Source organism: Acinonyx jubatus, chromosome B2 (genome assembly GCF_027475565.1).
Source record: "Acinonyx jubatus isolate Ajub_Pintada_27869175 chromosome B2, VMU_Ajub_asm_v1.0, whole genome shotgun sequence".
NCBI classification, from domain to species: domain Eukaryota; kingdom Metazoa; phylum Chordata; class Mammalia; order Carnivora; family Felidae; genus Acinonyx; species Acinonyx jubatus.
Genome location: NC_069385.1, coordinates 8,329,849 through 8,357,365, shown reverse-complemented (window position 1 = coordinate 8,357,365; position 27,517 = coordinate 8,329,849). Strand labels below are relative to the sequence as shown.

The 27,517-nt window shown below is 39.0% G+C and overlaps 1 protein-coding gene and 1 pseudogene across 3 annotated transcripts; one reads left to right on the top strand and one right to left on the bottom strand.

Annotated features, from left to right (window-relative positions):
- Positions 1-1,140: 1,140 nt before the first annotated feature.
- WTAP (WT1 associated protein) lies at positions 1,141-27,517 on the top strand. 3 transcript variants are annotated; one of them, XM_027056523.2, is made up of 8 exons: positions 1,141-1,435; positions 8,305-8,342; positions 10,576-10,631; positions 13,413-13,471; positions 15,148-15,275; positions 19,156-19,334; positions 24,421-24,575; positions 26,263-27,517. In XM_027056523.2, the coding sequence occupies exons 2-8, from the start codon at positions 8,313-8,315 to the stop codon at positions 26,844-26,846; spliced, it is 1,191 nt and encodes a 396-aa protein (XP_026912324.1). In that variant the 5' UTR covers positions 1,141-1,435; positions 8,305-8,312; the 3' UTR covers positions 26,847-27,517. The 3 variants fall into 3 exon arrangements, with proteins under 3 accessions (XP_026912324.1, XP_026912323.1, XP_026912325.1); XM_027056522.2 differs by lacking the exon at positions 1,141-1,435 and adding an exon at positions 1,598-1,789; XM_027056524.2 differs by lacking the exons at positions 1,141-1,435; positions 24,421-24,575; positions 26,263-27,517 and adding exons at positions 1,598-1,789; positions 19,554-20,377.
- LOC113599003 (uncharacterized) lies at positions 17,060-17,172 on the bottom strand (annotated as a pseudogene).

Sequence of the window (27,517 nt, the reverse complement as noted above, 5' to 3'; positions counted from 1 at the left end):
TTCCAAACAAGCTCATTCCAAAGCAACTCATTCTTTTTTTTATGGCTGCATTGTATTCCACTGTATGGTTGTATCTTGTCCAAACAGTTCCCCATTAATGGACATCTGGGTTATTTCCAAACTCTTGTTATGACAAATGATGCTGCAACAAATCATCTTGCCTACATGTTGTTTCTATTTGTGGAGGTGTATTCTCAGAATAAGGTTAGGGTTAGAAGCAGAATTGCAAGATGTAAGAATTGATGCAATATAATTTTGGTACCCCATAGGGCTTCAATGATTTTCCCATTGCCACCAAAAAATTTATGACCACTGTTTCTCCAGAGCCTTGTGATTTCAACGTGCGTTTCCATTGTGAGGACAAACAGCCTTTTATGTTTAAGGACCACTGATAGATATTCTTTGCTGTGAATTGTCTGTTCAAGTTCTTGCCCAAAAATTCTCTTCGGATTGTGGTCTTTTTCAGTCTTCAAGATTTCCTGTGAGTTGCAAATATTTTCTCTATACTGATCTGGGAATATGCCATGATCCCTTTGACCATCTGGAGTACACTTTAATCTTATCCTTATAAATCCCCTCATTTCAGGACACCTCCTTTAGGGATAAACAGTTCTGGCAAAGCCGGATAAGAGGCAGATCAATCAAAAGAATTTCTGACCCCTTGTAGGACGTGTAAGAGATTGTTTCACGTTTAGCAGGTAACACTGTCGTTCTTATGCAATGGTCCGGGTGACAAAGTCTTGCGTAAGGGAGTATGTTCAAATTACAAAACTTATCTGGTTCGTTAGAAACTCACAGGGTTCGCCTTCCCTTAGTTTCTGACTTTGCAAGGTGCCCCTAGAGCTGCTGACACAGGCACAACCCCCATCCCCTAGACAATAGCTCCTCGGTTTCGCCACGAGATGTCAAGGTGGAGACGGACCAAGAGGCCAGGAGGCTGCGCTTCACGACAGAAGACAGAACGCTGGTTTCTGAGGCCTCAAACATCACGGCTTAGTCAAGCCTAAACCGACCCACCCACGGCCTAGTTCCCGAGGTAGCACCTGGCCCGCCAGCGCGCGGAAGCATCACCGATGGACGCTACACCATACAGCAACCAATCACGCGCCGCCTGGCCCAGATTCCTCCGCCACAGGCGGCGCTGCAGCCGCAGGTGGCCGGCCAGCGCGTTCGCCCCGCGCCGCCAATCGCGACCCCCACCGCCCTTCCCGTGATGCCCCGCGGCTGACCTCCGACCTCGCCTCCCACCCCTCCCTGCGGCCCTCTTCTCCCCCGGCCCCTGCTGAATTTGCCGCGTTCCGGAGGCTGTGGGGCGTGCCACCGAGGCGCAGCTCCCCCCGTAGCGCCTGGGCGGGTGCCGTCCCTTCGTCTTTCCTCCCCGTGGCGGGGCCTGGTGACGGGCCGGGGGCTGCGGCCGCGTCCGGGAAGCGACTCGGTGAGTGAGCCGGCCGCTGACAGGACCGGGCGGCGATGAGGGCGGGCTACGGCTGCGGCGCTTTAGGGCCGGGCGGTGGGCGGCGCGGCGCGGGGCGGCGCGGGGCGGCGCGGGGCGGGGCGGGGCGGGGCGGCGGGAGGAGCGGGAAGGGGGTGGGGCGTCGGGGCCTCGCGTCCTCCCTCAGCGCCATTTTGTGGCAGCGAGACCCGCAAATAAAGGGGAGCGCCGGGGCTGCGGCGGGAGGAGGAGCGCGGGGGCCGGCGGTAGCGCGGTCTGGCCGCCTGGGCGGTGAGCGGGCAGCGCGGCCTTGGCCTATGTGACTGGGCGGCGCCGGCGCGGCCTCCGTCTGGAGAGGTAGGTGCGGGCCGCCGGCGGGAGCGGCCGCGAGGATCTCCGGGTCCCGGGGGCTGAGGCGCGGCCGACCCGGGTAAGGGGTGGGCAGAGCCCGGAGGGCGACTCGGGGCTCCCTGGCCCGCCGGCCTCCCGTTAGCTGCGCTTTCTTCTCGCCTGCGGGGACACTTCCGCTGCCCCGAGGCCATTTTGCCTTCGGCCTCCGTCCCGGGGGCGAGGCAGGCGCTCCCGCGGGCCGGCGATACCGGGAGGCCGCCCCCTCGGTGTGCGTCGTGTCCCCGCCTCGGTGTCGCCCCCTCCCACCTCTCCGCGGGATCCCGAGGGTTGGCGGCACTAACGAGTTCATTAAGGGAAGGAAAGCCGTGGACCAAATTTCACGTCGCGCAGTAGGTTATTGCTGCAGCTGCGTCCTCCTGTAGACTTCCATTTTTGAATGATTGCATGCATTCTGAGTAAAGAAAAAATTCTTTATTGAATTCGAGGTTTTCGTGAAATTTCGGGGTCTCACCTTGGGTCTTTCCAAGGCTGCTGTTTACTCCTGTCGTTCAGTAGCATCTGATGAGGCTAGTCGGCGAAAGAAATTGCAGTCCACCAGGTGGCATGTGATAAAGGATGAAGTTAAATTTGAAGGGTTTGGGTGCGTGCCTTTCGGGAGTTCTTTTAGAGCTTACCTTGTCTTAAACAGGTAGCTATAGCCAGATAATCAGGATTCTCCTTTCTCACTGGCAGACCTTAAGCAACCTACCTAAATTTCTAAGTCCCAAAGGACGAAAGTAATAATAAAAATGTGTCCCCGGCACTGTTGATGTTTTACTTAGCTTATGTAATTTATAGAACTTAGTAGTATCTAGTTTTCCTGATTCAATTTTGAGTCCTACTTGCTCAGAATATTTTTTGTGTTAGAAATGAGTTGGTATATGCGATACAGAAAATCTGTGGCAGCTCTACGATGTGGAGACGAGAGCTGTAATAATTTGTACAGTACGTTACAGCTTTCAAAGTCCTTTGTGTTCTTGTATGTACGTATGTACTTGTATGTATATAGTATAGAATCCCCTAGAAAATAACCTTTGCCTGATATGGTGTTAGCATTTTCATATAACTATGTTACCTCGCTCTTCAAAGAAGATTTTGCCGTTAATTAGCAAAACAATATCCAGATAATGTTTGGTTTTATGCTTGTTTTTTAAGTTATGTTTTTTTTTTTACCTGTTTTCTGATACTCAGATTATCAGAAAAACTTTCCAGTATTCCCATAATAGTATATTCCATTGGGTATTAAGCTGGTCCATCAGATTAGAACTCCGAGCTATAAATATTCTCCGGTCTTGACAATGTAGTTGTTGCGTTTTGGTTTAATTGTTTTTAATGCATATTAAACTTTTAATGTTGATATTTTGTTTAAAAAATCATTTGTGTAGCATTTTTATGGCACTTGGATGTTGAGATTTCCAACACTATGTGAGGCAGGCAAAATTGGTATCCTTTTTTTTGCTGATTTGGAGACTGCAGCCCAGAGTTAAGTGACTTGTTCAAGATCCATGACTGATAAGAATCAGGAAAAGGTGGTTTTCCAGTTCCTAATTAGTACCCTTTTTACCTACCACAGACCCGATGTTGTATGCTGTCAGATTATTAGTTTCTTGAGTTTAGTTATGATTAGGTTCAGTGAGGTACATGCTTTCTTAAATTGTGTTGGCTGGTGTTCGCCTAAGAGAGAACAGAGTTGCATAACTTCGGGTCATAATGCTAAGAGCCAGGGAAGTACTGGGATCTGGGATGCTAGGCACCTAGCCAACCAAAACTGAACTCTCCATCATTAAATGTTTCTCATTGTTAAGGCATTAAGAGTACATGGTAGTTCTGAGATCTGAATTTAAGAGGTTATCCCTGAATTAATCCATAGGAATAACTGAAACCTTTACATAATTAAAAAAAATTTTTTTTTAATGTTTTTATTTATTTTTGAAGGAGAGAGGGAGACACAGAACTCGAAGCAGGCCCCAGGCTCTAAGGTGTCGGCACTGAGCAGATGTGGGGCTTGAACTCACGAACTGTAAGATCATGACCTGATCTGACGCTCAACCGACTGAGGCGCCCCCTATTTTGCTTTTTTTATGTTCTTAGATTAGTTAAGCTTAATAATTATTGACGATGGGAGAGTGGGAGAATAATCCATCTTAATCAGTTACCAACTTTTGAGAGGTGTGGCATTTGGGGTCCTAACCCCCAATTTATTAATAGCTGTTTTGACCAGAGCTAATCACCAGATGACTCAATCATTTTCATCATCTAGAAGATGGGGACTAACTTTGATTTTGGAAAGTTTTGATTATTAAGCATGTGACTCATAGCACTTAATATTATATTCATTTCGGCCCCCCCCCACCCCCCCAAGATTCTGAATTTAAATCTAGATATTTCAGTCATTCATTTTTCTGATACAAAAGTAGATGGTTCTAAGAACCTGGAATAAACATTGTCTTTATGAATCTAGAATTGATTTTAGATGGCTATTGTGCTTTTCAGTTGAAATTTAAAAGTTGCCTAAGGCAATAATAATTTTCTTAGTACATTCATGTAATATGAAAGACAAATTTGAGAACCAAGTTCTATTTTGACTATATAGTTAAATATTGATGCTTTTAAATTTAAATATGTTCTAATTTGCCTTTTCCCTTTTTTTTTTTTTTTTGCTTTTGACTCTTGTGGCATATTATGGATTCTCAAGGAAAGAGTGACATTTCAACAGCTACAAATCAGGGAGGGATTTCTTTCAAAATGCTTATACTTTGAATTCCCAAGCCACATACATATCCTATAACGTGTGGAATGACCTGTGACTCTGAGAATCGACATGCAATGCAAACCTTTATACAAAAACTACATTTATTTCTGATGTATGTCACAAATTTACATATTTAGTTTTATAAAGAGAATACAGATATTCATTAAGCTGTGTGTAATGAAAATTTGCCCACCATCAAACTTTTTAGAAAGAAAGAGAACATAAACCAATGTTAAAAATTTTAACAGCTCGCTGTTTAGAATTCTAAAGATTGGAGATCACCAAGCATTCTGCAATGGGGCTTAGAAACAAAGATGGGAGTATGTCTTGATAGTTATCCTCAACCTGTGAATTCTCCTTTCAGTTTCTTCAAGAAGTAGCGACTGAAAGTTTTTATTTTTTTGATGGGGAGAAGGAAACTAATAATTGCTTATTTTGTGCTGGTCACCATGCTAAAGATTAGTGTTTATCTTTAGAAGTAGCTGAATAGTTTTGAGCCTTGGTGGTGGTAATCCTTTTTGGGTTGGGCAAAATGGGCTCAGAAGTTCTGTTTTTTTTTTTATTTTCAAAGTTTGCCACTCTCTTAGATAAAAGCAGGGTTATTAGAATTTCATGTGTTTCCCAGTCCTTTAAATGCCCTTTAAAAACAGTTTAGCTTATTCATTGCTAATTAAGTGTTTAATTTTATTTTAATGGAATAATCTGAATACGTATTAAAAGAATGAACCAATCTGGGGGAAAATGTCATGTTATAGAAGCATTTACTAGTTTATAAACTGGAATTTATGTTTAATAACAGCCATAATGCTTAAATTTTACAACTAAAATTCTGAGTAGCTGTGGTGCCCATTTAGCAATACTGTGGATTACCTATCCACAGTGATAAATCTAGCAGTTTTGAAACTGTCACTCATAGCAGTGTTATCACAGTATCTGTTATATTAGGTTCCATATTTATTCTCAAGATTTTTACTGTAGGTCATCTTGGTTTTTGGGGGGGGGGCGGAAATTAGATTGGCTTATTTAGTTCACTTTTATGATTTCATTGGTAATTGAAGCAAATTCATTTGTTCATACTTCCATTCAGCATGTTTGCGTGTCTCCGGTGTACTGTGCCATCAGCAGTGAATAAAACAATTCTAATGGATCTTATTTTATAATTGGGAGAAACAAATAAGTATGCAAAATAATCAGCTTATGATAAGAACTATGAAGAAACATAAAGCCTGATGTGAGGGGATAGTAGGGATCAGTGCACTATTTTGAGTGAGTTGGGTGCCTTTAGAAGGAGTAGTGACTTGCAGAGGCACATGTATACTAGTTAAAAATGGCTAGAAGTTCAGAGGGCTGGAATTGTCTTGTAGGTTTTTTTAAATGTTTATTTATTTTGAGAGAGAGAATCCCAATTGGAATCTGCTCTGTCAGCTTGGAACCCAACAAGGGGCTTGAACTCAAGAACCTTGAGATCATACCTGAGCCGGAAGCAAGAGTCAGACACCTAACCAACTGACCCACCCAGGTGCCCTTCATCAGTTTTTAAAAGTTATTTAGTTTATTGACATTTACCTGTTATATTTAGCTCAAATGGGAAATTCTAAGGAAACGCCACGCTTGCTTTCTGGGTTCCAGTAGGTTGCAGTCTAGTAGAGTGAGTACACTTTGAACATACAAGTAGACCTCTGAGGACAAACATGGTGAAGGTTTGTTTCCCAGATGATTGGAATCACTGGTATCACGTCAGGAGAGTCACTAAGCAGCTGTCTGTTACTTCCAGCAGAGAGTATACACCGGGCAACAAGAGGCCTAAAGTAAACAGGGACCCATTTAAAGGAAAAAAAAAAAAGAAAGAAAAATATACAGATTTTATATCATAGAAATAATGGTCATGTCTTCATAGGTTTTGGTCAGCGACTTGGTCAGCTTCTTAGTTCAGAAACAGATAACCTCAGATTTTTGCCTTCTGCCCCCAATGATAAAATTATTAAAGAAGGAAGAATTAAGCCAGCAATATGTAATACCAACTTACAGGTTTTTTTTTCTAAAATGTACTGATTTCTTTAACACTGATTTCTCTATCTAGTCTGAAAATGAGGTTTTAATGGCAGCATATGATTAGAATGTCTGATTTACACAGTTGGGATTGTATGTAACATAAAAAGTGATATTGGAAGATTATCTCCTTTTGAGGACTCTCAAATAGTAAGAAGTCAAGTAGCTTTTAAAAATTCAGTTTTAGGGGCACCTGGGTGTCTCAGTCAGTTAAACATCCTACTCTTGATTTTGGCTCAGGTCAACATCTCGCTGAGTTTGAGTACCACGTGTGTGTGTGGGTGCCCATGCTCTCTCAATAAATAAATAATTCAGTTTTAAATTATAAATTCTTTGGTTAATTTTTTTATTGAGGTATAATTGATGTATCTTTAGCTTCAGATGTACAATATAATGGTTCGATATTGGTATATATTGTGAAAAGCTCACTATAGTAAGCCTAGTTACCATCTGTTACCACAGTTAGAAAGTTTTTTTTCCTTGTGAAGACTTTCAAGATTTATTCTATTAGCAACTTTCAAACATGCAGTACAGTATTGCTAATTATAGTTACCATGCTGTGTGTTACATCATTGCAACTTATTTCCTTTTGGCTGAATGTTTAATCGTTGGGATTTGTAATAAGTGTGGGTAAGTAAAATAAATATAAAGGAAGTTTAAAATATAAGGGGAAGATTCATGACAGTGCTGTTGGAAATAAAACTTAGGAATGAGTTTAAATTTGCTTGTGTCCTTATTTGAACAATAGGAGGTATCAAAGTGTTTTCAATAAGCATAATAAAGTTACTGAGAGTAGTTCTTCTATATAACCTGTCTTTTGCAACTGGGTTCAGTAAATTTTGTATACGTTTATAAAAAGCTAACTTGACATAAATTCTGTGGCATAAAATTAAGTAGTTTGGGAATATTTTTATTAAGGTGTAGTATATAATGTATATAAATATTCATTGTACAATGGTGAATTGTCACGATGATGACAGATTCTACTTTACTATAGCAACCTAATGCTGTAAAAGGAAAGACTTAGCAACTGGTACTACCCTTCCTATTCTTGCGGAAGATGTCTGGGATACTGCCTGAGGTCAGTATCTGAGTTTAGTACAAAGCTATTGCTTCCGTAAGGTTTCTCTTTCTCATAGGACAGTTGTAAGAATGCATTGAGAGTTACATTTCTGGTCAGTCCTTTATGGGAACATCAAAAGGAATGATCAGTTTTTTCTACAAAGGAATTCTTAACCTAAAGACAGTAGTAACAAAAGATGTTAACAAAGGAGAAGATGGGTGTGGAGTAAACTGGAGCCCTGTGATATCTTTGTAACTTTTTTGTAAATCTAAAACTTAAAAAATAAAAGGTTTTTAGGGGCACCGGTTAACTCATGGTTTGTGAGTTCAAGTCCCTTGTCAGGCTCTGTGCTGACAGCTCAGAGCCTAGAGCCTGCTTCAGATTCTGTGTCTCCCTCTCTTTCCACCCCTCCCCCGCTCAAGCACACGCTGTCTCTCTTTCTGTCTCTCAAAAATAAATAAGCGTTTAAAAAAAAACCTATGAAATAAAAGGTTTTTAAATAAATAACCTAGTGATTACCTAAGTTCCCTAATTGGTTTAGAAAAGCCAGTATATTTTGTTCCTACCTTAACTGGGAGAAAATCAACCGAACCTCTGCTCTCTGCCTCTTTTTCCTAGGATTCAAGATGACCAACGAGGAACCTCTTCCCAAAAAGGTGTGTTTTTTTCAGCAGTTTTTTAAGCACTCTGTGTTTGGGGGGGGGGGGGGAGGGTGGTTAATAGAATTAAAGGGACTGTCCTTATTTGCTTATTGTTCATTCTTTTGCCTTATAACACTAATAGCATTGTGGGTGTATAATGTGTTAGACATAATCTTATAGGGAGTGTATTTTTAGAATATTTTGAGGTTTTAAGAGATTTTTATCTCCATGGTCTACTCTTAATCTTTGTTTTACAAGTAATTCCATCTACATGACTATAAGTGTCAAAAAAGATTCCTTCACAAGTTCTTATAAGTTGCTTATTTTTTTTTCCTACTTTTTAAATCCCTTTGGTTGTGTGGTAAAACCGCTTCTGTGTTTTTCAAGAAAAGGTTACAGCTAGTTCTTAGATCCTCCCTTTTATCTGAAGTTTGTTTTCTAGTCTTATTTTCTCCTTGTCCTATATCCCTAACTTAATTCAATTTAGTCAGTCACAGAATTACAAAATAACATTTTCCTAAAAGTAATTTACAATTCAAGTGGGAAAGCAGGGTATGTACATATTAAGCAGTGAGTATTTAAGTGAACACTTAAGGTGGTATTATGGGAATTCGTCTTTAGTTTTGAAGTTAAATTATTCATGAAATAAAGAATTGTAATGTGTTTTAATATAAATCAGAATTGTGTGCTTTTTGTTAGACTTTTAATGTATTTTGGTACAGTGATTTTCCCTTTTCCTTTTGATGATAGTACTATTATACTGGTTAGTGTTGCAATTTGAAGCAAGTTTCTTAAAAAGGAAACTAATAAAGCATTAATTTCATACTAAAGTAGGAGAGGTGTCTCACCTGTATAGTCTTCATTTGGTATAGAGAAAACACAATGTTTCTCAATTTACAAAGCAGTTTCAGCTAGTTGGAATATTGTGCTCATTTTTTTTTTTTTAACTTTTTATTTTGAAACAATTACTGATTCATAGGAAGTTGCAAAGAAATGTACAGGAAGGTTCTGTATGCTCTTCACCCAGCCTCCTTCAGGGTTAATTTTGCATAACTATCAGAATCTTGTATAACAATATGAAAACCAGGAACTTGGCATTGGCACAATCCACAGAGCTGTGTGTGTGTGTGTGTGTGTGTGTGTGTGTGTAGCTCCGTGCAGTTTCTTCGTGGGTAATTAAGTGTAACCATCACCACAACGAAAATAGTCAACCGAACCATTACTAATAAGGCTCCATTTTGCCACTCCTCCATAGCCCCATCCATCCTTTCCCTCTCCATCCCAAAGCCCTGGCAACCACTAATCGGTTCTCTATTTTAGTAATTCTGCTGTTTCACAAATGTTACACCAAAGAAATTATGCAGTATATATGTCTTTTGGGACTTTTTTTTCCCACTCAGTAAAATTTTCTGGAGGTTTGTCCCAAGTTGATCCATAGACTGTTTCTTTCTTAACGGTAAATACAGTATTCCAAGGGTTTGGATATATTGTAATTTGACCTGTTGAAGGAAGTTTGGGGGCTATTACAAATAAAGTTGTGAACATTCACATACAAATTTCTGTATGAAAATAAATTTATTTCTCACCAGCAATGTATGACACCCAGTATTTGGTGTTACTACTGTTCTTTAAAGCCATTCTAATCAATGTGTAGTGATAGCTCATTGGAGTTGTAATTTGCATTTCCTTAAGAATGATGCTTATATTAAAGATAAGTAGTTCACTTTTGAAGAACTTCTTTTCAATAAAATAAGATTTAAAAAAACATAATATATATTGAGCCATTTAAGTCTCAGGCTCTGGAAATGTTTCATCTCAGTACAGAGCTCCTTTTAGGAGGGGTGCTGTGTGATTTTAGTAATAAGGGTAATGCTAATAACAGAAATGAGGGATTAAAATGTTACGATCCTGTTTAAATAAAAAAAATGTGAAGAATATAAGAACTAGTAGTATTCAGTATTTAAAAGTTTTAGGAATTGGGTTTCTGGGTGGCTAAGTTGGTTAAGCGTCCAACTCTTGATGTCGACTCAGGTCCTGATCTCATCGTTCCTGAAATGGAGCCCCGTGTTGGGCTCTGCGCTCACAGCGTGGAGCCTGCTTGGGATTCCTTCTCTTCCTCTTTCTACCCTTCCCCTTCTCAGGCATGTGTGCGTGCGCGTTCTCTCTCTCTCTCTCAAATAAAAATAAACTTTGGAAAAAAAAGTTTTAGGAAGAGCAGTCAGTTCATGTTTTAAATCTCTTTATATAGGTTCGACTGAGTGAAACAGACTTCAAAGTTATGGCACGAGATGAGTTAATTCTAAGGTAAAAAAATTTTTTTAACCAAAAATATAAAGCACTTTCTATAGAACATACTGTGATTCTACCCTGTAATTATCTTCAAGTTAGACTTTTCTTTTTAACGTTAATGCATCCTCAAATCACTTAATGTACTGTCGAACATAATATGGTCTGTTCATTGTGTAAACATTGAAGGAAGTATAACACTTCACAGAACTAAAGTACTAGCTTGGGTAGCTTCTAGACTAATAGGTAACTTGAGGTTTTCTTGAGGGAAGATACTCAGAATTTTAACTGAAAGCATTTGTACTCCATGTGTATAACTTGGCTATGGGGAATAACCCTGCTTTCAGAAGGCTTTTAGTTTAACAAGTATATGGACTTGTTTTGATGTTATTTTTTCCTTTTCTGTTCAACATGTGAAAAAGTTGTAGTCCTGAAGGATGACAAGTCAGTTATGGAAGACATATATCATTTGCTGATAGGCAGAGTTACTCTTTCTCAGAACTGACTTTGGTCAGCTCATTTAACTATATCCATTTTCTCATCTGCAGGTTAAAGGAGTTGAATTAAATTATTTTTAAAGGTTACTTTAAGCTCTGAATTTCTATGGTTATTCTGTAAATGTCTTTGGAAAGCAGATTGTCAAGAACAGCATTAAGGGTTTTTTGTTTTTTTTAATGTAAAATATGATCAACACTGGTTTTGTGTTGTGTAACTTAAATGTGTTCTTTTTGCATTTTATTACTTTGGTAAGTTTTTTACATGATAGTTTTTAGAACAAAGATTTTTCAGGGCACCTTTGCCAAGGTCACTGAACTTTTTTCTCTAGAACTTTCCAAGTGATTTTTACTTGAATAAGTAAATTTAATTGGCTGGAAGTAGGGGAGAGAAAAAAGGTGTTTTATAAGATGGGCAGGCACAGATGACATGTTCCACTGTTAACTAGAATCTGATAATTTCCCACCTCCTTCAGCTACTCTATTGTAGACAAGCTTTTTATCTTCTTCGTGCAGAGGACATTTTTTCCATTGCATACATTTATTTTCCTGCACATGAAATTTAAATCCATAGTATTCTAAAACACTCTTATCTTCCTGCTGAGGTAGTCAGTCCCTTGTTTATGATAATACTGCCATTCATATGTTGATACTCTCTCTGTATATTTGGTTGGTGTGTGCAGTCTTTTTCTTGATTCATCTGTAGGGGGAGAAATCAGTACTATGATCTTAATAAAACTCATGGTAGCAATTTTTTATATTAAGTTACCTTTAAGGTTTTAAGTCATGTGCAGTTTATATTCTTGAGGTCAGTTTAACTTCTCTTTCTTCAGGGAATTCTCACCTATGACTTTTAAGTGAATTTTTGTCCTCATTAATTCTCCTGGTGATTTTAAATCAAGTTCTGCTTATTTAACTGTTCTGTGTTTTTTCTGTCATCTTGATAAGGATGTTTTTGGCTGAGCTTTTATATTTTTCTGTTCCTCTAAAATAGTTGTTAATGTGGCTTCCACAAAAGATGTTTATTCATCTCCAAACATTGAGTGAAACTCCTGTTTGTGTCCTAGGTTGTAGGGCCCGTAAAAATAAGCATGCCTTTGACTGAACAGTAGTATGAACAGTAAAAGGTGAATTTGCTTGGTATCCTGGAATTTTTTTTGTTCATTGTGTTGTAATGTTAATATCTCGTAGCAAAGTTTTCAGAAGTTTTTGAGGTTTTGTAGAAAGATTTTCTAAAATCAAGGGTACAGTTGACCCTTGAACAACACAGGTTTGAACTGTGTGGGTCCATTTACGTGCAGATTTTATACAGTACAATACTTGAAATGTATTTTGTTTTCTTAATATTCCCTTTTTCTAGGAAAATTTTCTGGCTTTATTATAAGAATATAGTATATAATACATACACAAAATACATGTTATTCAAGTGTGTATGTTACTGGTGTAAGGTTTCTTGTCAACAGTAGGCTATTAGTAGTTAAGCCTTTTGGAAAGTCCAGAGTTATACATGGATTTTTGAGCATGCAGGATTTCTCCTCCCTAAACTCCACCCCACATGGGTCAGAGGTCAACTAAATTTTGAATAGCTGTAACGGAAGAGCAGCTTGAAAACATAGCTCTTCAAAAGAGCAGAATAGTAGACATTTGGGGCAGGTTACTTTTTGTTGCGTAAGCATAAGTCTGGGGACCTTGTTTATCAGCAATAATAGCCAAGCTAACATAGCTTGTATTTTGAAGGTAGAGGAATATAGCAAGGAAGAAAGGTTTCCTTAGACTCTCATAGCGTATGGCATTTATGCAGATTGTTTCTGCCAATTAGATACGCTTTAAAGAATAGTTCTGAGAGAGAGTATATTCTCTCCCCCCTTTTTTACGGGCAAAAATAAATGGAGTCACGTGATATTTTCAGAAAAGAGCTAAGATAACCTTGAGTCCCTTATAAGTGGGCACATTTCTTAGGTGCCATTTGTTTGAGGTGGACAGCATATCTGAAAGCGAGTTGTTTACTCAGCTTTCTTAATCCAGGCATGTGCTGAGCATCAGTGACAGCGTCCTGTAAGGCCCATGAACTGACCTGGAGGAGCACACTTAGTATATTCTCAGCAGAGAACACTTTGTTCTGTGTTTCCTTTTGCCTAGTTCCTATAAGTTGAGAAGGAATAATGAAGTGACTAACTTTATTATTGGTTAAAAATCATGCGGTGAAATTCTTGGCATTACTTAAATTTATAAGTTTATAAATTTATAAATTTAGTAAAAGCAATATCAGTGTAACAACTAATATGTGAATTTATTTTTGTGCTAGATGGAAACAATATGAAGCATACGTCCAAGCTTTGGAGGGCAAATACACAGATCTTAATTGTAAGTTTTTAAGTTTCCTGAAGATTACATGAATATCTCCTTTTAGATTTTTGTTAAGGAAAATTTTTGTTGCAGGATAATTGGTTTTACTAAGCAACTGTAATTTTTGTTTAATGTTTATTTTTGTGAGAGAGACAGCACGAGTCGGGGAGGAGCAGAGAGAGAGGGAGACACAGAATCTGAAGCAGGCTCTGGGCTCTGAGCTGTCAGAGCTCTCAACCTAGAGCCCGATGTGGGGCTTGAACTCAGGAGCATTGAGATCATGACCTGAGTCAAAGTTGGACACTTAACTGACTGAGCCACCCAGGCGCCCCAGCAATTGTAATTTTTATTCAAGCATTTCATTCCAGAATTCTGTCCAAGCATTCACTGTATTGCTGCTGCAAAATAGGTGAATGAGCCGTGATCTCTTTTCTTTAATTCCCTTCGTGTGCAGTTCTTGGGAAAGACCGACATCTAATAATCATATGATAGCGAGACTGTTTTAGTAGAATTACATACAAGTGTCTGAGAGCATAGATGGGGAAACTCAACAACTACTTGAACTTTCCTTGATGTGTCCCTCATTGCTTCCGCAGAAGAATTGGAAGTGAAACATGAGTTATTAGTCTTAGAAAGGAAGTACATAGAAGCACACACAATAAACTTGTAAGAGCTTCAAGTGTAACAATAAATATATTTACAGATTTTTCAAAACCTGCTGAAAAATAATACCAACAAAGTTTATTAGTTTCAAGCCATTTTAGTTTTTGTCACTTGTCACTGAGTTAAGAATAACATACTATTTGTGAACATAAAAAACGATACAGGGGCACCTGGGGGCCTCTATCGGTTAAGCGTCCAACTTTTGATTTCCGCTCAGGTCGTGATCTCCTGGTTTGTGAGATCTGTGCTGTGAGCATGGAGCCCACTTGGGATTCTCCCTCTTTCTGCTCCTTCTCTGTTTCTACATGCACTCTCAGTCTCCCCCCCCCCCCCCCCCCTTCTCACACAACACACACACACACAGTAAATAAACTTTTTTAGAAAGGGTCAATATAATATAGGGACACCTGGGTGGCTCATTCGGTTGAGTGTCCCAACACAGCCTGCTTGGGATTCTCTGTTTCCCTGTCTGTCACTGCCCTGCTTGTGTGTGTGTGCGCGCGCGCGCTTTTGCTCGCTCGCTCTCTCAAAAATTGAAAAGGGCGGAGGGGGACAATATAGTTTTTCAAGTCCAGAAAGCTTAATAACCTGAAGTTTCAGTTACTATATGACTATATTATAATCCACACACATTAGCATTATGAGAGCTTAAAGTAATAATCGTGCAGTTTTTGGCATATTTACATTGAATAGGTTAAAAACAATATAGTCAGGACTTTGTCAGTGTGTTACAGTATAGATGGATGCAAATAATGAAGCTTCCCATGTTCTGGGAGATGGATCGGACAAGAATAATGTAATCCCATGTAGGATGAGGTGGCTGTGGGCCACTCTAACACCACTGCCTCCTGAAAGAGCACTCGTGATCAAGAACACATTAGGATAGAAACTAAAGACTAGATGAATTTTTTTGCCTTTGTTTTTTTTATTCTTGACAGAAGCAGTCGGAACTTTATTTGGGTAGATCAGGTTGATCTTGAAATTATATGTCCTAATGTTTGGGGATTTTTTTTTTTTCTTCTAATCATCAGCTAATGACGTAACTGGGTTAAGAGAGTCTGAAGAAAAACTAAAGCAACAACAGCAAGAGTCTGCCCGCAGGGAAAACATCCTAGTAATGCGACTGGCTACCAAGGAGCAAGAGATGCAAGAGTGTACTGTGAGTATTTCAAGTGGTTTAAGTCTTTTGGCGAAATTGGGTTTTAGTCTGCATTATGACATGTATTCGTAGTTAGCGAATTTTATATACTTGCTCGTAAGTATAAACGCACATTTTGTTGAGATAGATCAGCTTCATGCTATAAATATGCAAATTGTAAAATCTTGGGCGATCACCCTGTTGTCGGATTTGAAGTTTTTTTCAATGGCCAGGAAGTTCAAAGTTTTCAGTTATTTTCCATGATACAATAATCAGCATATTGATTCAGATGTTTTTTAGTAGGTTGGTATCTGAGAGTATAAGGAGCATTTGCTCCTTTCTAAGCAAGCTGTTTCTCCTCTGCTCTCTTTACCTCTCTGTGCATAAAAAAACTTCTTCCTGGTATCAGCAACCTCTGCCATGTCTGCTTTTAATTGTTAATAGCTTTCATTTGTACACAGATCTGAAATCCATTGACATGTTTGATCATTTAGGTCTGGTTGGATTTAGGTTTGATTTTACGCTGTCTTCAGTAGTCTCAGTTATTCCTTTTTATTTAGTGTTTGTATATATGTTATGTAAAATAGAGGTAGCTCTATCCATGTTGTTACTAATTTTAAAAATCTGAAATTTCTTAAAATTTTTTGTATTTAAAGTAATGTATCTTTACACTCGATGTGGGGCTCAAACTCATGACCCTGAGGTCAAGTTGCATGTTCTTCCAACTGCCAGACAGGCAGCCTGAAAATCTGAAATTTTCTTGAATTCTTTTGTGTAATCTCCATTGGTCTGATACATTGTTTATTAAATCTAATGCAAAAGATAATATTCTGGTCACTGGAGACTCTGATCATAAATGGGACACAGTCCTGTTCCTAGTTGTTTCCTCACTAAAAAAATGTTTTTCAGGGTTCAGTCACAGTCCTTTTACTTCCTGTAAAGTTTGTTTTCTCAGTAATCACACACCTTCACTTTCTATATTTTCATCTCTTGACCACCCCCCACCTTTGGCTGTATTTTTTACCTGGACACTTGGTTTCAAGAAGTCTCACCAATAGTTTGAATATAATTTTTTCTTTTTTTTTTTTTATGCTTGGTTTTTTTTTTTTTTTTTTTTTTTTTAACGTTTACTTATTTTTGAGACAGAGACAAGAGCATGAATGGGGGAGGGCCAGAGAGAGGGAGACGCAGAATCTGAAACAGGCTCCAGGCTCTGAGCTGTCAGCACAGAGCCCGACGCAGGGCTCGAACTCCCGGACCGCGAGATCATGACCTGAGCCAAAGTCAGACACTTAACTGACTGAGCCACCCAGGCGCCCCAATGCTTGTTTATTTTTGAGAGAGACAGAGCAGAGCGCAAGTCAGCGGGGAGGAGCAGAGAGAGTGGGAGAGGGAGGCACAGAATCCAAAGCAGGCTGCAGGCTCTGAGCTGTCAGCACAGAGCCCAACGCGGGGCTCGAACCCACGAACCGTGAGATCATGACCTGAGCCAAAGTCAGGTGCTCAACTGACTGAGCCAGCCGCCCCTAATTTTCTTTCTTTATAGGTAACACCCCAATCTCAAAACTCTTAAGTTCTTTTCTCCTTTTTTTTGATAGTAAGGATTCTAGATTCTACCTAGTTTTGGGTCAGTTTGCATGGCACTGTGCCAGATGCTTATACATGCAATGGAAGAATCTTATCTGCAAGATACAAACCGCTGGTAGAGTGTGATTGGAGGGTGCCAGTGCTAATATCTCCTAGCGCCAGTGTGTCTTGAATTCTTTCTTGAGCCCTACTCTTGACATCCTAGTTCATGTACCTTTTTTTAACGATGGTTAGATGACACGAAATAGGTGGCAGTGCCTTAACCATATGTGTTGTCATGCCCGAGGGCCTCTTCCATCCTTGTCAAGTGAGTGCTCCTTTCATACAACACCTAGGTCACATACTTCTTACTGCTTGCCTAGACAGTATATACTGTTGACTCACTTCTATTGTTCTCCAGCTATGCTATGGCACAGACAGTTTTGGTAACATCATGCCTGATCAGAGCCTTTTGTGATGCTCATTTACCCTTTTGTCTTCTCATCCTAGGTTTTTAAGGTTATTTCAACTAGAATCTAACCATTTCCAGTCATACTTTTTTTTAATAGTTTTCCCCTTCACATGTCAGCTGAACCAGCTCGTTTTCAGTTAGTTACAGAGTAAGATTTTGCAGAAAGGGTGGTAGGAACAAAAACATAAGGAAAGGACAAGATTATCTATGGCAGATGAGGGCAGTTCACGTTGTAAACCTAAATAGTAACTATGTCCATCTCGGAGAGGCATGTTTTCTTAGGGATCACAGTGGATGATATGTGCTGTATGACATGCTTTGTTCCTGTTCAGTTATTTTAACAACTGGTCTTATGTTAAATAAGCAGCTGCACTTTTTTGTTTAAAATGAGTGACTTTAAGGAGCACCTGGGTGGCTCATTTGGTTGAGCATACAACTTTGGCTCAGGTCATGATCTCGCAGTTTGGGAGATCGAGCCCAGCATAGGGCTCGAGCTGCTGCAGCGCAGAGCCCACTTTGGATCCTCTGTGTTTCCCCCCCACCCCTGTCCCTCTCCCACTCATGCTCTCTCTCTCTCAAAAATAAAATGTTTTTTAAAAAATGAGTAGCTTTTGGGGCGCCTGGGTGGCTCAGTTGGTTGGGCATCCAACTTCGGCTCAGGTCGTGATCTTACGGCTTGTGAGTTTGAGCCCTGTGTTGGGCTCTGTGCTGACAACCTGGAGCCTGCTTCAGATTCTGTGTCTCCTTCTCTGCCCCTCCCCTGCTCGTGCTGTGTCTCTCTCTCTCCCTCTCTCTCAAAAATAAACAAACATTGAAAAAAAATTTTTTTTAATGAGTAACTTTAAGAAATCTCCTTACGCTAAATAAAAAAATTACCTCTGTTTGCTCAGTGAAATAGTAAATATATTTCCAATCCACATAGCATATTTGTACTTGCTGCTAAATTTTGGTAGAAATTAGCAGCTTATAAATTGTTTGCTTTAATCCTATTTTAAGTGTTAGTGTGCAGCAGGATCTTGAACCAAAACTACTTTGGGTGTGAAGAAAGTGATGCATTTAATGCTAATAAACTGTATTTCATATTTTAGAAATGTAATGTTAGTGTGCTAGTAATAGTACAGCTGAAGTCGAAATTGAAGGTTTCATATGTAAGTAGAAGGGTTCTGGTGTGGTGGAAAAAGCCCCAGACTGGGAGTCAGGAGGCTTGAGAACTAGATTCTAGTCTCCATTCTGGCACCGAACTGTGTATCCGTGGACATTTGCCTTATTTAATTTCAAAAATGAGCAGTTTGGATTTGGTCAGTCACCTTCCACCTATCTATATAATTCTGTGATTCATATCTACTCAGAAGGAAAAAAATGAATATATACTTTATCTTCACTTGAGCTATTTATAAAGCTGTAATACCACCTCATATAAGCACGGTGTGTTTTTAAATTTGGAAATACAAATGTGTATTTTAAGTTATAATCTTGTACTTGGTATATTTTTAGGAGACATATACATAGAATAATTTCCATAGATACAAATAAACTACTGTACTCTTAGATAATATTTTAAACTTGGCAATTTTCTAGGGGTGTCAATATTTTTAGTAAATATAACTGATTTTTTGTATCCTTTGGTTGCGAAGTAAGATACAGCCTCTTTAAAGATTCCAAATATGGAAATGCAATTGTAGCCTTAATTCCTACATACCTTAAAAAGTTGTTTACAATTTATACTTTTTCTAGAGGATGTTAAGATTAAAGGAGGAAGGATTTAATAAATTGGTAAATTCTGTGAACAAAAGGGGTTTTACGCCACCTTCTTGTGTATCTTTTCTTTGATTTGGTAGTAATTGTTTCTTTTACTTTGTACAGACTCAAATCCAGTACCTCAAGCAAGTCCAGCAGCCTAGCGTTGCCCAACTGAGATCAACAATGGTAGACCCAGCGATCAACTTGTTTTTCCTAAAAATGAAAGGTGAACTGGAACAGACTAAAGACAAACTGGAACAAGCCCAAAATGAACTGAGTGCCTGGAAGTTTACGCCTGATAGGTAAACAAATCATACTCCCCAGTCAAGACTTCCCTGACAGTCCCACTGCAAGAAAGCTGTGGTGGGACAGCCAAGTACTCGTTTCCACACCAAGACTCAGACTTTTTGAGCCAAAAAAAGCCACATTCTTACACTATCCAGCTTGTAATGGTTAATGTAAAACTTACCAGATGAACCTTGTGTTTCAGCTTTTTTCTCTTCCCCCTCCCCTTGCTTCAGAGGCCTGATGGCGTCGGACTATTCCGAAGAAGTGGCCACCTCCGAAAAATTCCCCTTCTAGAACATGTAGACACTTGAGAAATGTTTCTGTTTGAAGAAAATAGAGGGAGAAACAGAAGTCTTAAGTCTGTGGCACACTGTGTCTTCAGACAGTTTGGAGGAATGAAAACCTAGAGATTTAAAATCATGAATTGAACATGTAAAATTCCAGTAAAATGTAAAAATGGAATATGCATCGCTCTTAACCTTGAGCATAGTGACTTAGAGACACTGTATATCAGTTTTGCCAATAAGACTGTGGACTTCGTGATTGTTGTTGAACTTCTGGGTCAAAACTCAAATGAGGTGAATTTTGCCTTTAAAGAGCTTCATTTGCTAAGGAACCAACCTAATAGTTGTGAGAGAATCAAATAATAGATGTCAGTACAAGTAGTTCATAACCGTTTAGTTTGGGGCTCTATATTACTTGATTGAGCCTTAAATCAATGTGGGTTTAATCAATGGTTTGTTCTTTGAATTCTTGCTAATGCTGTAGATAATCTTATTGAGGACTGTACAAACATAAAGGTGTGGTATCAAACTCCAGGTTGAAACTGTTTGAAGCATTATGAACATTCATTTCACTACTAGATTGTATAAGGATATTGGCTGTGATGAGACTCACCGCGTTATTTTTTTCAGTAGTGAAATTAAATCCCCATTCCATTCAACAGGCACATGTTGAAAGAGTATTGTCGTTGGTGTTAATGGGGGAATGTGTTTCCTTCATTGTATTTGGGGCCTTTTGTATTGCACTCTTGATATTAAATTAAATGTGCCTTGAAGTAGTTGGTTTTTTTTTTTCTTTTTTCTTTCTTTTTTTTTTTTTTTTTAAGTTCAAGGAATACTATGATGATTTTGTTGTACTTTTAACATTTTGATTTTGGGGGGCTGTGGAGAGCAGATTGATTTTGGAAAAATTGTTGCCATGCTCTTCAAAGTGAAGGAAAAGGCTCTGTGTCACGTTTTTAAAGACCTACTTTTTTCCAGCTGGTATCATAAAAGACAAGGAGACTTGACACTTGTTACTTTTTGACACCTTGTCCCAGGGTATCGCAGTAGAAATTCATGTGGGACAGCTTCACAGGGTGCCTGCCAGAAGATTGGGGAAATAATGTATTGGAACTGTGGGCTGGCCTAAGTGAGACATTTTGTGAATTGAAAAAAAGGTATAGTGATCATTTCTAGCAAATTCATTTGATCATTTAGATAAATGAGGCATTATTTCTTCATGCTTCCATCCAATCCTGGAGGTGAATTTTTTTCGTCAGATCATTCTCTAAGTCACCAATGAGAATTTTCACTTGGTGATAATGGAGTCTAAGATGAGTGGAAGATAAATGTTCCAGATTGTCCCAACGCTTAAGTGCAGTTTTAACAAGGGTGACTTAAGTTCTCTCTTAACCATTCAAATCAATTGTAAGTATCTTATATGTTTGTGCTTTAGGGAACTGATTGTGGGGCAGAGGGTGGGTTGAAGAAGTGGTTTGTGTGATTTTACGGCAAGAAAATCCGCTTCTAAAATTCTCACTATTTGTGGGGTTGGAGGGTAAGTAAACAAAAATGTGCCGCATTAAGGCATTTGTATATATTTTATGCCATTTAAGATCACAGTAGAAATGGCCTATGTACTTTTAGTAGGTCAAGAAATAATTCATAAAATGTATTATTAACATGTACTCAAATTTTATTGGCTAGCATCCTTCTTTACTGCTTAGGTAAGAGTCATTGTGAGGTCTGTGGGGGTTTTTCTCTGTGGGGTTAAAAATATTTTTTTAATAAGATAATACATGCTCATGTATAAAATTGGAACAGCATGAAGAAAGGTGGAGACAAAAAATGAGAGTCCCTTCTGGATGTGACCTTGCCATTCCCCATTGTGTTCTCCAGGAACAGTAACCACTGTTAAATTTCTTGGGTATCGTCAAGATCGTTTCTGTGCACATACAGTCGTTTTATATACATTGATTTTAAACAAATGTGAACGTACATACACGATTGCAGCTTGGTGTCCCCCTCCCCCTAACACACACACACAGTTTATCCCTTGCACGTTTTTTTCATTCTTTTATTAGATTACTTCATTTTTAATGGGTACATAATATTTCCATTGTATTAAGAAATCATAATTTATTTTAATCACCTGTAAGTGAATTTTTGTTCTGTAAAGAATAGGGTATAAATGGTACTATAAATACATCATTAACTTGAAACAGTGCTTATTAATCAGTGCTGTGTCTGGAGTAATTCAAATAGAATGGGTTATGGGTCCCCCCCATTTTCCTATTCTGTTTTAATTTTGAAAGAGAAAGATTCTCTAAATTATCTTCTTTGCTTTAGTTGAAATACTTCATACATGTAACAGTGCATATATTTTAGAGTATTTAAGAGAGGTATATTTCATTTATTTTGACAGTTCTGTTTTGCATTTAATCATTTAGGCAATTGTGTGTACATGTCTCAGATACCCTGGCCCCCTTCCTTGTGATCATAAAGCAATGTATAGTGTCTGTTCTTTTTTATAAATCTTTCTCTCAAGACTGTTTTCCTTTCATATTTTCTTTGGGATTATTTGATTTTTAGGAATGGGTTATGGGGCAGGGTGGGGGGTGTAATTAAAGAAAATTATTCCAAAGACAGTTATTGGTAATTGAACTCTTACCATTTTGGAGGATGTAATGAACACAATATAAATCTCACATGACATGGTAAAATGGTAAAGTGTTTTAAGACTTGTTTCAGTAATCACTAATTTTAGAAGTGATAGGATTATCTTATAACAGGCATTTATTAAAAGGTATGACCATAAAGGAAGCATTTTTTCTATTAGAATTTGTGGTACTTTATACGAGGTTAAGTCAGGTCACAAGTTAATGTATTGGTTTTACCAGTATTTTTTTTCTAATCTTTATTAAATTCACATAGGATTTTCAGGTTAGTTGGAAAACACTGAAGCTATAGACTTTGTAAGAAAACAAACTTGGGAGCGCGGGCAGGGCATGGGAGGAGCGCGCTGCCTGACAGTGGTGCCCATCTTTTAACTCCTCACTGGATTTCTAAACTCTTGTTCAGTGGAAGCCAAAGTCGGAGGGTACTGATGGGAAATGAGGGGGAGTCTGGAGCTACAGTAGCAACGAGCAAGAACACCAGCTAATAGAGTTACCATAGAGAGAATAAAACCCTTAGCAAGTGCTTTCACCTGAGGCTGCTCCGAGCAGCAGTAACCCAGGTTTCACTGTACCACAGAGAAAGTTAATTTACGAACTTTTGCTTAAATTACCCCTGAATTAGGGTAGAGTATATACAATGGATAAAAAACACTAGAACGCTGAGTCAAAGAATGAGAATCACTTACAAAATGCTCTCATAACTTACTTTTTAAATATTTTGGGGACAGAACGAGGAGGGTGCAGAGAGGGGAGGGGACAGAGGATCTGAAGTGGGCTCCTGTGCTAACAGCACAGAGCCCGATGAGGGGCTCAAAGTTCCGAACCATGAGGGCATGACCTGAGCTGAAACCGCAAGTCGGCCGCCTAACCAATTGAGCCACCCAGGCACTCCACAAAATGCTCTCATTTAAAAAGTCTGAAGGCTTATATAATAGGATATGATGCATTGTGAAGTAATGTATCAGGCAAGTGAAAGCCCCACTAAAGGAAGGAAAGGACAGGAAATGTCAGCAAAACTTTTTTAACCCATTAAGTCTTTCTGAACTTAACGCCATCACAAGAATACCAGACCATCCCTGTGGAGCATGCGACTCTTGATCATGGGGTCATGAGTTCAAGCCTACTTGGGTGTAGGTGTAGAGCCTACTTAGTTTAAAAAAAAAAAAAAAAGTTAAAAATATCAGACTGTCCTTATTCAAGTGTCAGGTAATATCACAATTATGTATTTAAATCAGATCCCTTTAGAGGTGATCATTTCTATTATTGAGGCTAAAGAAAAGCTGTAAAGTTTTATTGAAGACTGTTATCAAGGCGTTTGATTGCATTTTTGCAGTTGCTGTGTATGTGTGTGTAGTCTTTATGGAGTGTTGCCCTGGGCCTTGGTAACTAATTTGTGGAAAGTTTGGTACCCCTAATTTGGCAGATATTTACATCAATGTTATTTGTGATAAGTAATCCCAATCTTAGTTTTCTGTTCTAAAGATAACCTATTAAACATGAATAAAATCTTAACCACATATCAATATTAAATTTTTTTTAATTTATGTTTACAGTCGAAGATAGCTCAGAAGTATATAATAAAGTTAAATGAAGATTAGTGAATGGAAATAGTCTTAACGGGTTTTTTTTTAAATGGCTCCTTAAAAACAGTTACTGAATATGCCTCACGTACTGCAGTAAACCGTCTTGTGAGAACACCTTATTAAGAGGCATCCTCATCAAATGCTGTTTTAGCAAGAATAAATATACTCTGCTTATGATACTGTCTTTACCTTTTCAAGAACTTTACTGTTCCAAGCTAAGTACCTTAGTATTTTCTTAATACTGATACATCTGAGATGGGTGTTAATTAACTGGTTTGTTTCTATTACAAATGATAAATTGGGATGAAAATAGATACCAGAATTAATTATTAGTGTAATAGAAGATGTGGCCATTTGGGTACTTTTTGTTTAGGGTTTATTTTTGCTGCTGTATTGGCAAAATACTGAAATGCAGAAGATGGACGTGTTCCAGAAGAGAAGATGGTAATTATAGGGAGGCATCTGCTGTGACAGTTACATTCTGTACGTGTTACATCTATTGCTGTAATAATTGCAAGTAAACAAGGTTGTAGAAACTTGTCTTCATTTTGTGATGGATGGCTCTTTCCTTTGCAGCCAAACAGGCAAAAAGTTAATGGCGAAGTGTCGAATGCTTATCCAGGAGAATCAAGAACTTGGAAGGCAGCTGTCCCAGGGACGTATTGCACAACTTGAAGCAGAGTTGGCTTTACAGAAGAAATATAGTGAGGAGCTTAAAAGCAGTCAGGATGGTAAGGGGATTTTTGAAAAGTTTGGTTAAATTTGCACTGGCTTTAAAAAACTTGCCAGGCATGAATATTATAGATTAGATTCTGTATGTGCTAATCTCTGCCAGTAGTTCTATAAAATTACAAATGAAACATTTCTAGCTGGGGCACCTGGTTGGCTCTGTTGGTGAAGCATCCGACTCTTGATTTCAGCTCAGGTCATGATCTCCAGGTTTGTGAGTTCAGGCCCCACATTGGGCTCCTTGCTGACAGGAAGGAGACTGCTTAGAGTTCTCTCTGCTCCTCCCCCGCTCACTTGTTCTCTCTCTAAATAAACTTTAAAAAAAGTTTTCTAGTTGAGTAGCAAAGCCATTTTAATTTTAGCGGTCCCCCTCCTCCTAATTGTTTATTGTGCAAATTTCGAGAAGTTTTTGGTTTTGGAGGGGTGGAATTTGGTGAAACATAAGGCTGTACGTAGACAAATTTAAAGTCAGTGTTTTTAAAAGGGGGTTAATCTCCATTTAACCAATTTCTCTGTAAGTGTAAATCTTGGAGGTATTTGGCTATTTCCAGTGGTCTAAATATAAAGAATTGATTGATTGTACCTGTTAAGGTCCTGTTTAGTGAATAAGATGTAACTTTTTTTGGAAAGAGAAAGAATGAGCATGAGCTCTGGAGGGGCAGAGAGGAGAGAGAGAGTGAATAAGAATCTTAAGTAGTCTCCACGCCCAACTTGAGCCTGATGTGGGACTCAGTCTGCTGACGATGAGATCATGACCTGAGCCGAAATCAAGAGCCAGACACTTAAGCGACACCCAGGTGCTGCTAAACATGTAATGTAATACTTAAATTTGCTAAAGGTAAAACTTAATTCAGTCTCTGTCTCCGCCCGCCTCCCCCACACCTTTTTTTTTTTTTTTTTTTTTTTTGGGCAAGTGTAGCTGCATCTGTTCTGTTTCTCTTCTCTTTGAGGAAGGATGAATAGTACCTAAAATATCTCACCAATGAAAACTAAATTGAGAATTAGTATATTTGATCGTTAATCGTGAAGATCAGTAGTCAGTGTAGTATCTTTCAAAGTATCTTTTCATAGTGATAGTTGTTAGCTCTTACTGTTCGTAAACATAGAAAATAGATTTCAGTATAGTAGTGAAGGACTTTTTCCTCTCCCAAGGCTTTTTAGGATTTAATGGACATGTGTATTTTATCAGTTTTCAAGAGTTATTTTCTCTGATTTTTTTTTGGATGTGGGACAGTCCTTTGTTATAGCATAGGCCTCTTTGGAGTGTTAGAGTAGAGGACCCACTGTTTCCTAGGGCTGAACCTGCTGTGGAGCTGAGACAGACACTGATTGGGAGGAATAAGGAGTAAGGGGACTGGCCATGTGGGCCCAGAGGTAAACCCATGTGGAGTGGATTTTGTGGGCTATAATGAGTTGTATATGGCTAGATGGCTTGGGTCAGTTGGAACTTAGTTGCTTTATAGATATTTTAAGCAAGTCTCCCCCACCCCTACTTCCACCCCAAACAAACTCGTTCTTGAATGACTATTTTTAAATTCTAAGCAAAAGCTTGAAATAGTTTGTGAGTTTTAGACCTGTATTTGTTCACTTAAACATTTATTGACTGCCTAGCTTTGTGGCAGGCGCTAAGCAATATTTTAAAATCTGTTTTCAGAGATATTAAAGTAGGTTTGACTCTCCTTTGCACAGAACTGAATGACTTCATCATTCAACTTGACGAAGAAGTCGAGGGTATGCAGAGCACCATTCTAGTTCTTCAGCAACAGCTGAAAGAGACGCGTCAGCAGTTGGCTCAGTACCAACAACAGCAGTCTCAGGCTCCAGCCCCAAGTACCAGCAGGACTACACCTTCTGAGCCTGGAGGACAGGCGGAGGCCACAGGTAAAGACTGCAGCCGGCTGGCCAACGGACCAAGTAATGGCAGTTCCTCCCGGCAGAGGACGTCTGGGTCTGGATTTCACAGGGAGGGGGACACAGCCGAAGATGACTTTCCTTCTTCTCCAGGGAATGGGAATAAGGCCTCCAACAGCTCAGAGGAGAGAACTGGCAGAGGAGGTGGTAGTTACGTAAATCAACTCAGTGCGGGGTATGAAAGTGTAGACTCTCCCACGGGCAGTGAAAACTCTCTCACACACCACTCAAATGACACAGACTCCAATCCTGACCCTCAAGAGGAGAAAACAGTGAGTGGGAAAGGTAACCGAACTACGGGTTCCCGCCACGTTCAGAATGGCTTGGACTCAAGTGTAAATGTACAGGGTTCAGTTTTGTAATATTTTTTCCAACAAATTTTTATACAGTGTCATTTAATTTGGGAGAGGATACTGTCCGGAAAATTAACACATACTTTTGTCACAATTTGCCTTTTTTTTGTGGGTGTGGTGTTTTTTTCTTTTCCTCCCCGCCCCTCCCCCCCTTTGCTTCAATACCTCTGCCACTTTGGAAATTGTAACAGTTAATTACCTTGAATGTTGCTAAAAGGACATTTTGTGTAGGGTCAAGTTATTTTTATATGAGTTAATGTGAAGTTGTAAATGGAAATCTTTCCCTAAAGTATAACACAATGATGTCTGTATAAATCTGTGTCTATCCTAGAACCTGTGCTGTGTACGGGCATTCTTCCTCATGCTGTTATTATACTTCTGCACCATTCAGACTTGTTAGAGTAGATGTGGGTTTATGACTGCCAAGTTTGCCCAGTACAGTAGTTTTTCACTAAAAGCTGGACTTGCTGGTGGAGTCCTAGAGTAGTTTCAGTGTTAGATACAGTTTTTTCCACCTTACATCTGTGCATTTTCTCTTTAGGTGACTGAATGTTTAAGAAATTTGTGTGCATAGTTACTCAGTTTTTATGAACTGTTGTATCCTGTTAATGCATATTGCTCTGTGACTCCAGTATATCTTACCTGTACTGACCAAACCTAAATAAAGATTTTTATTGTAA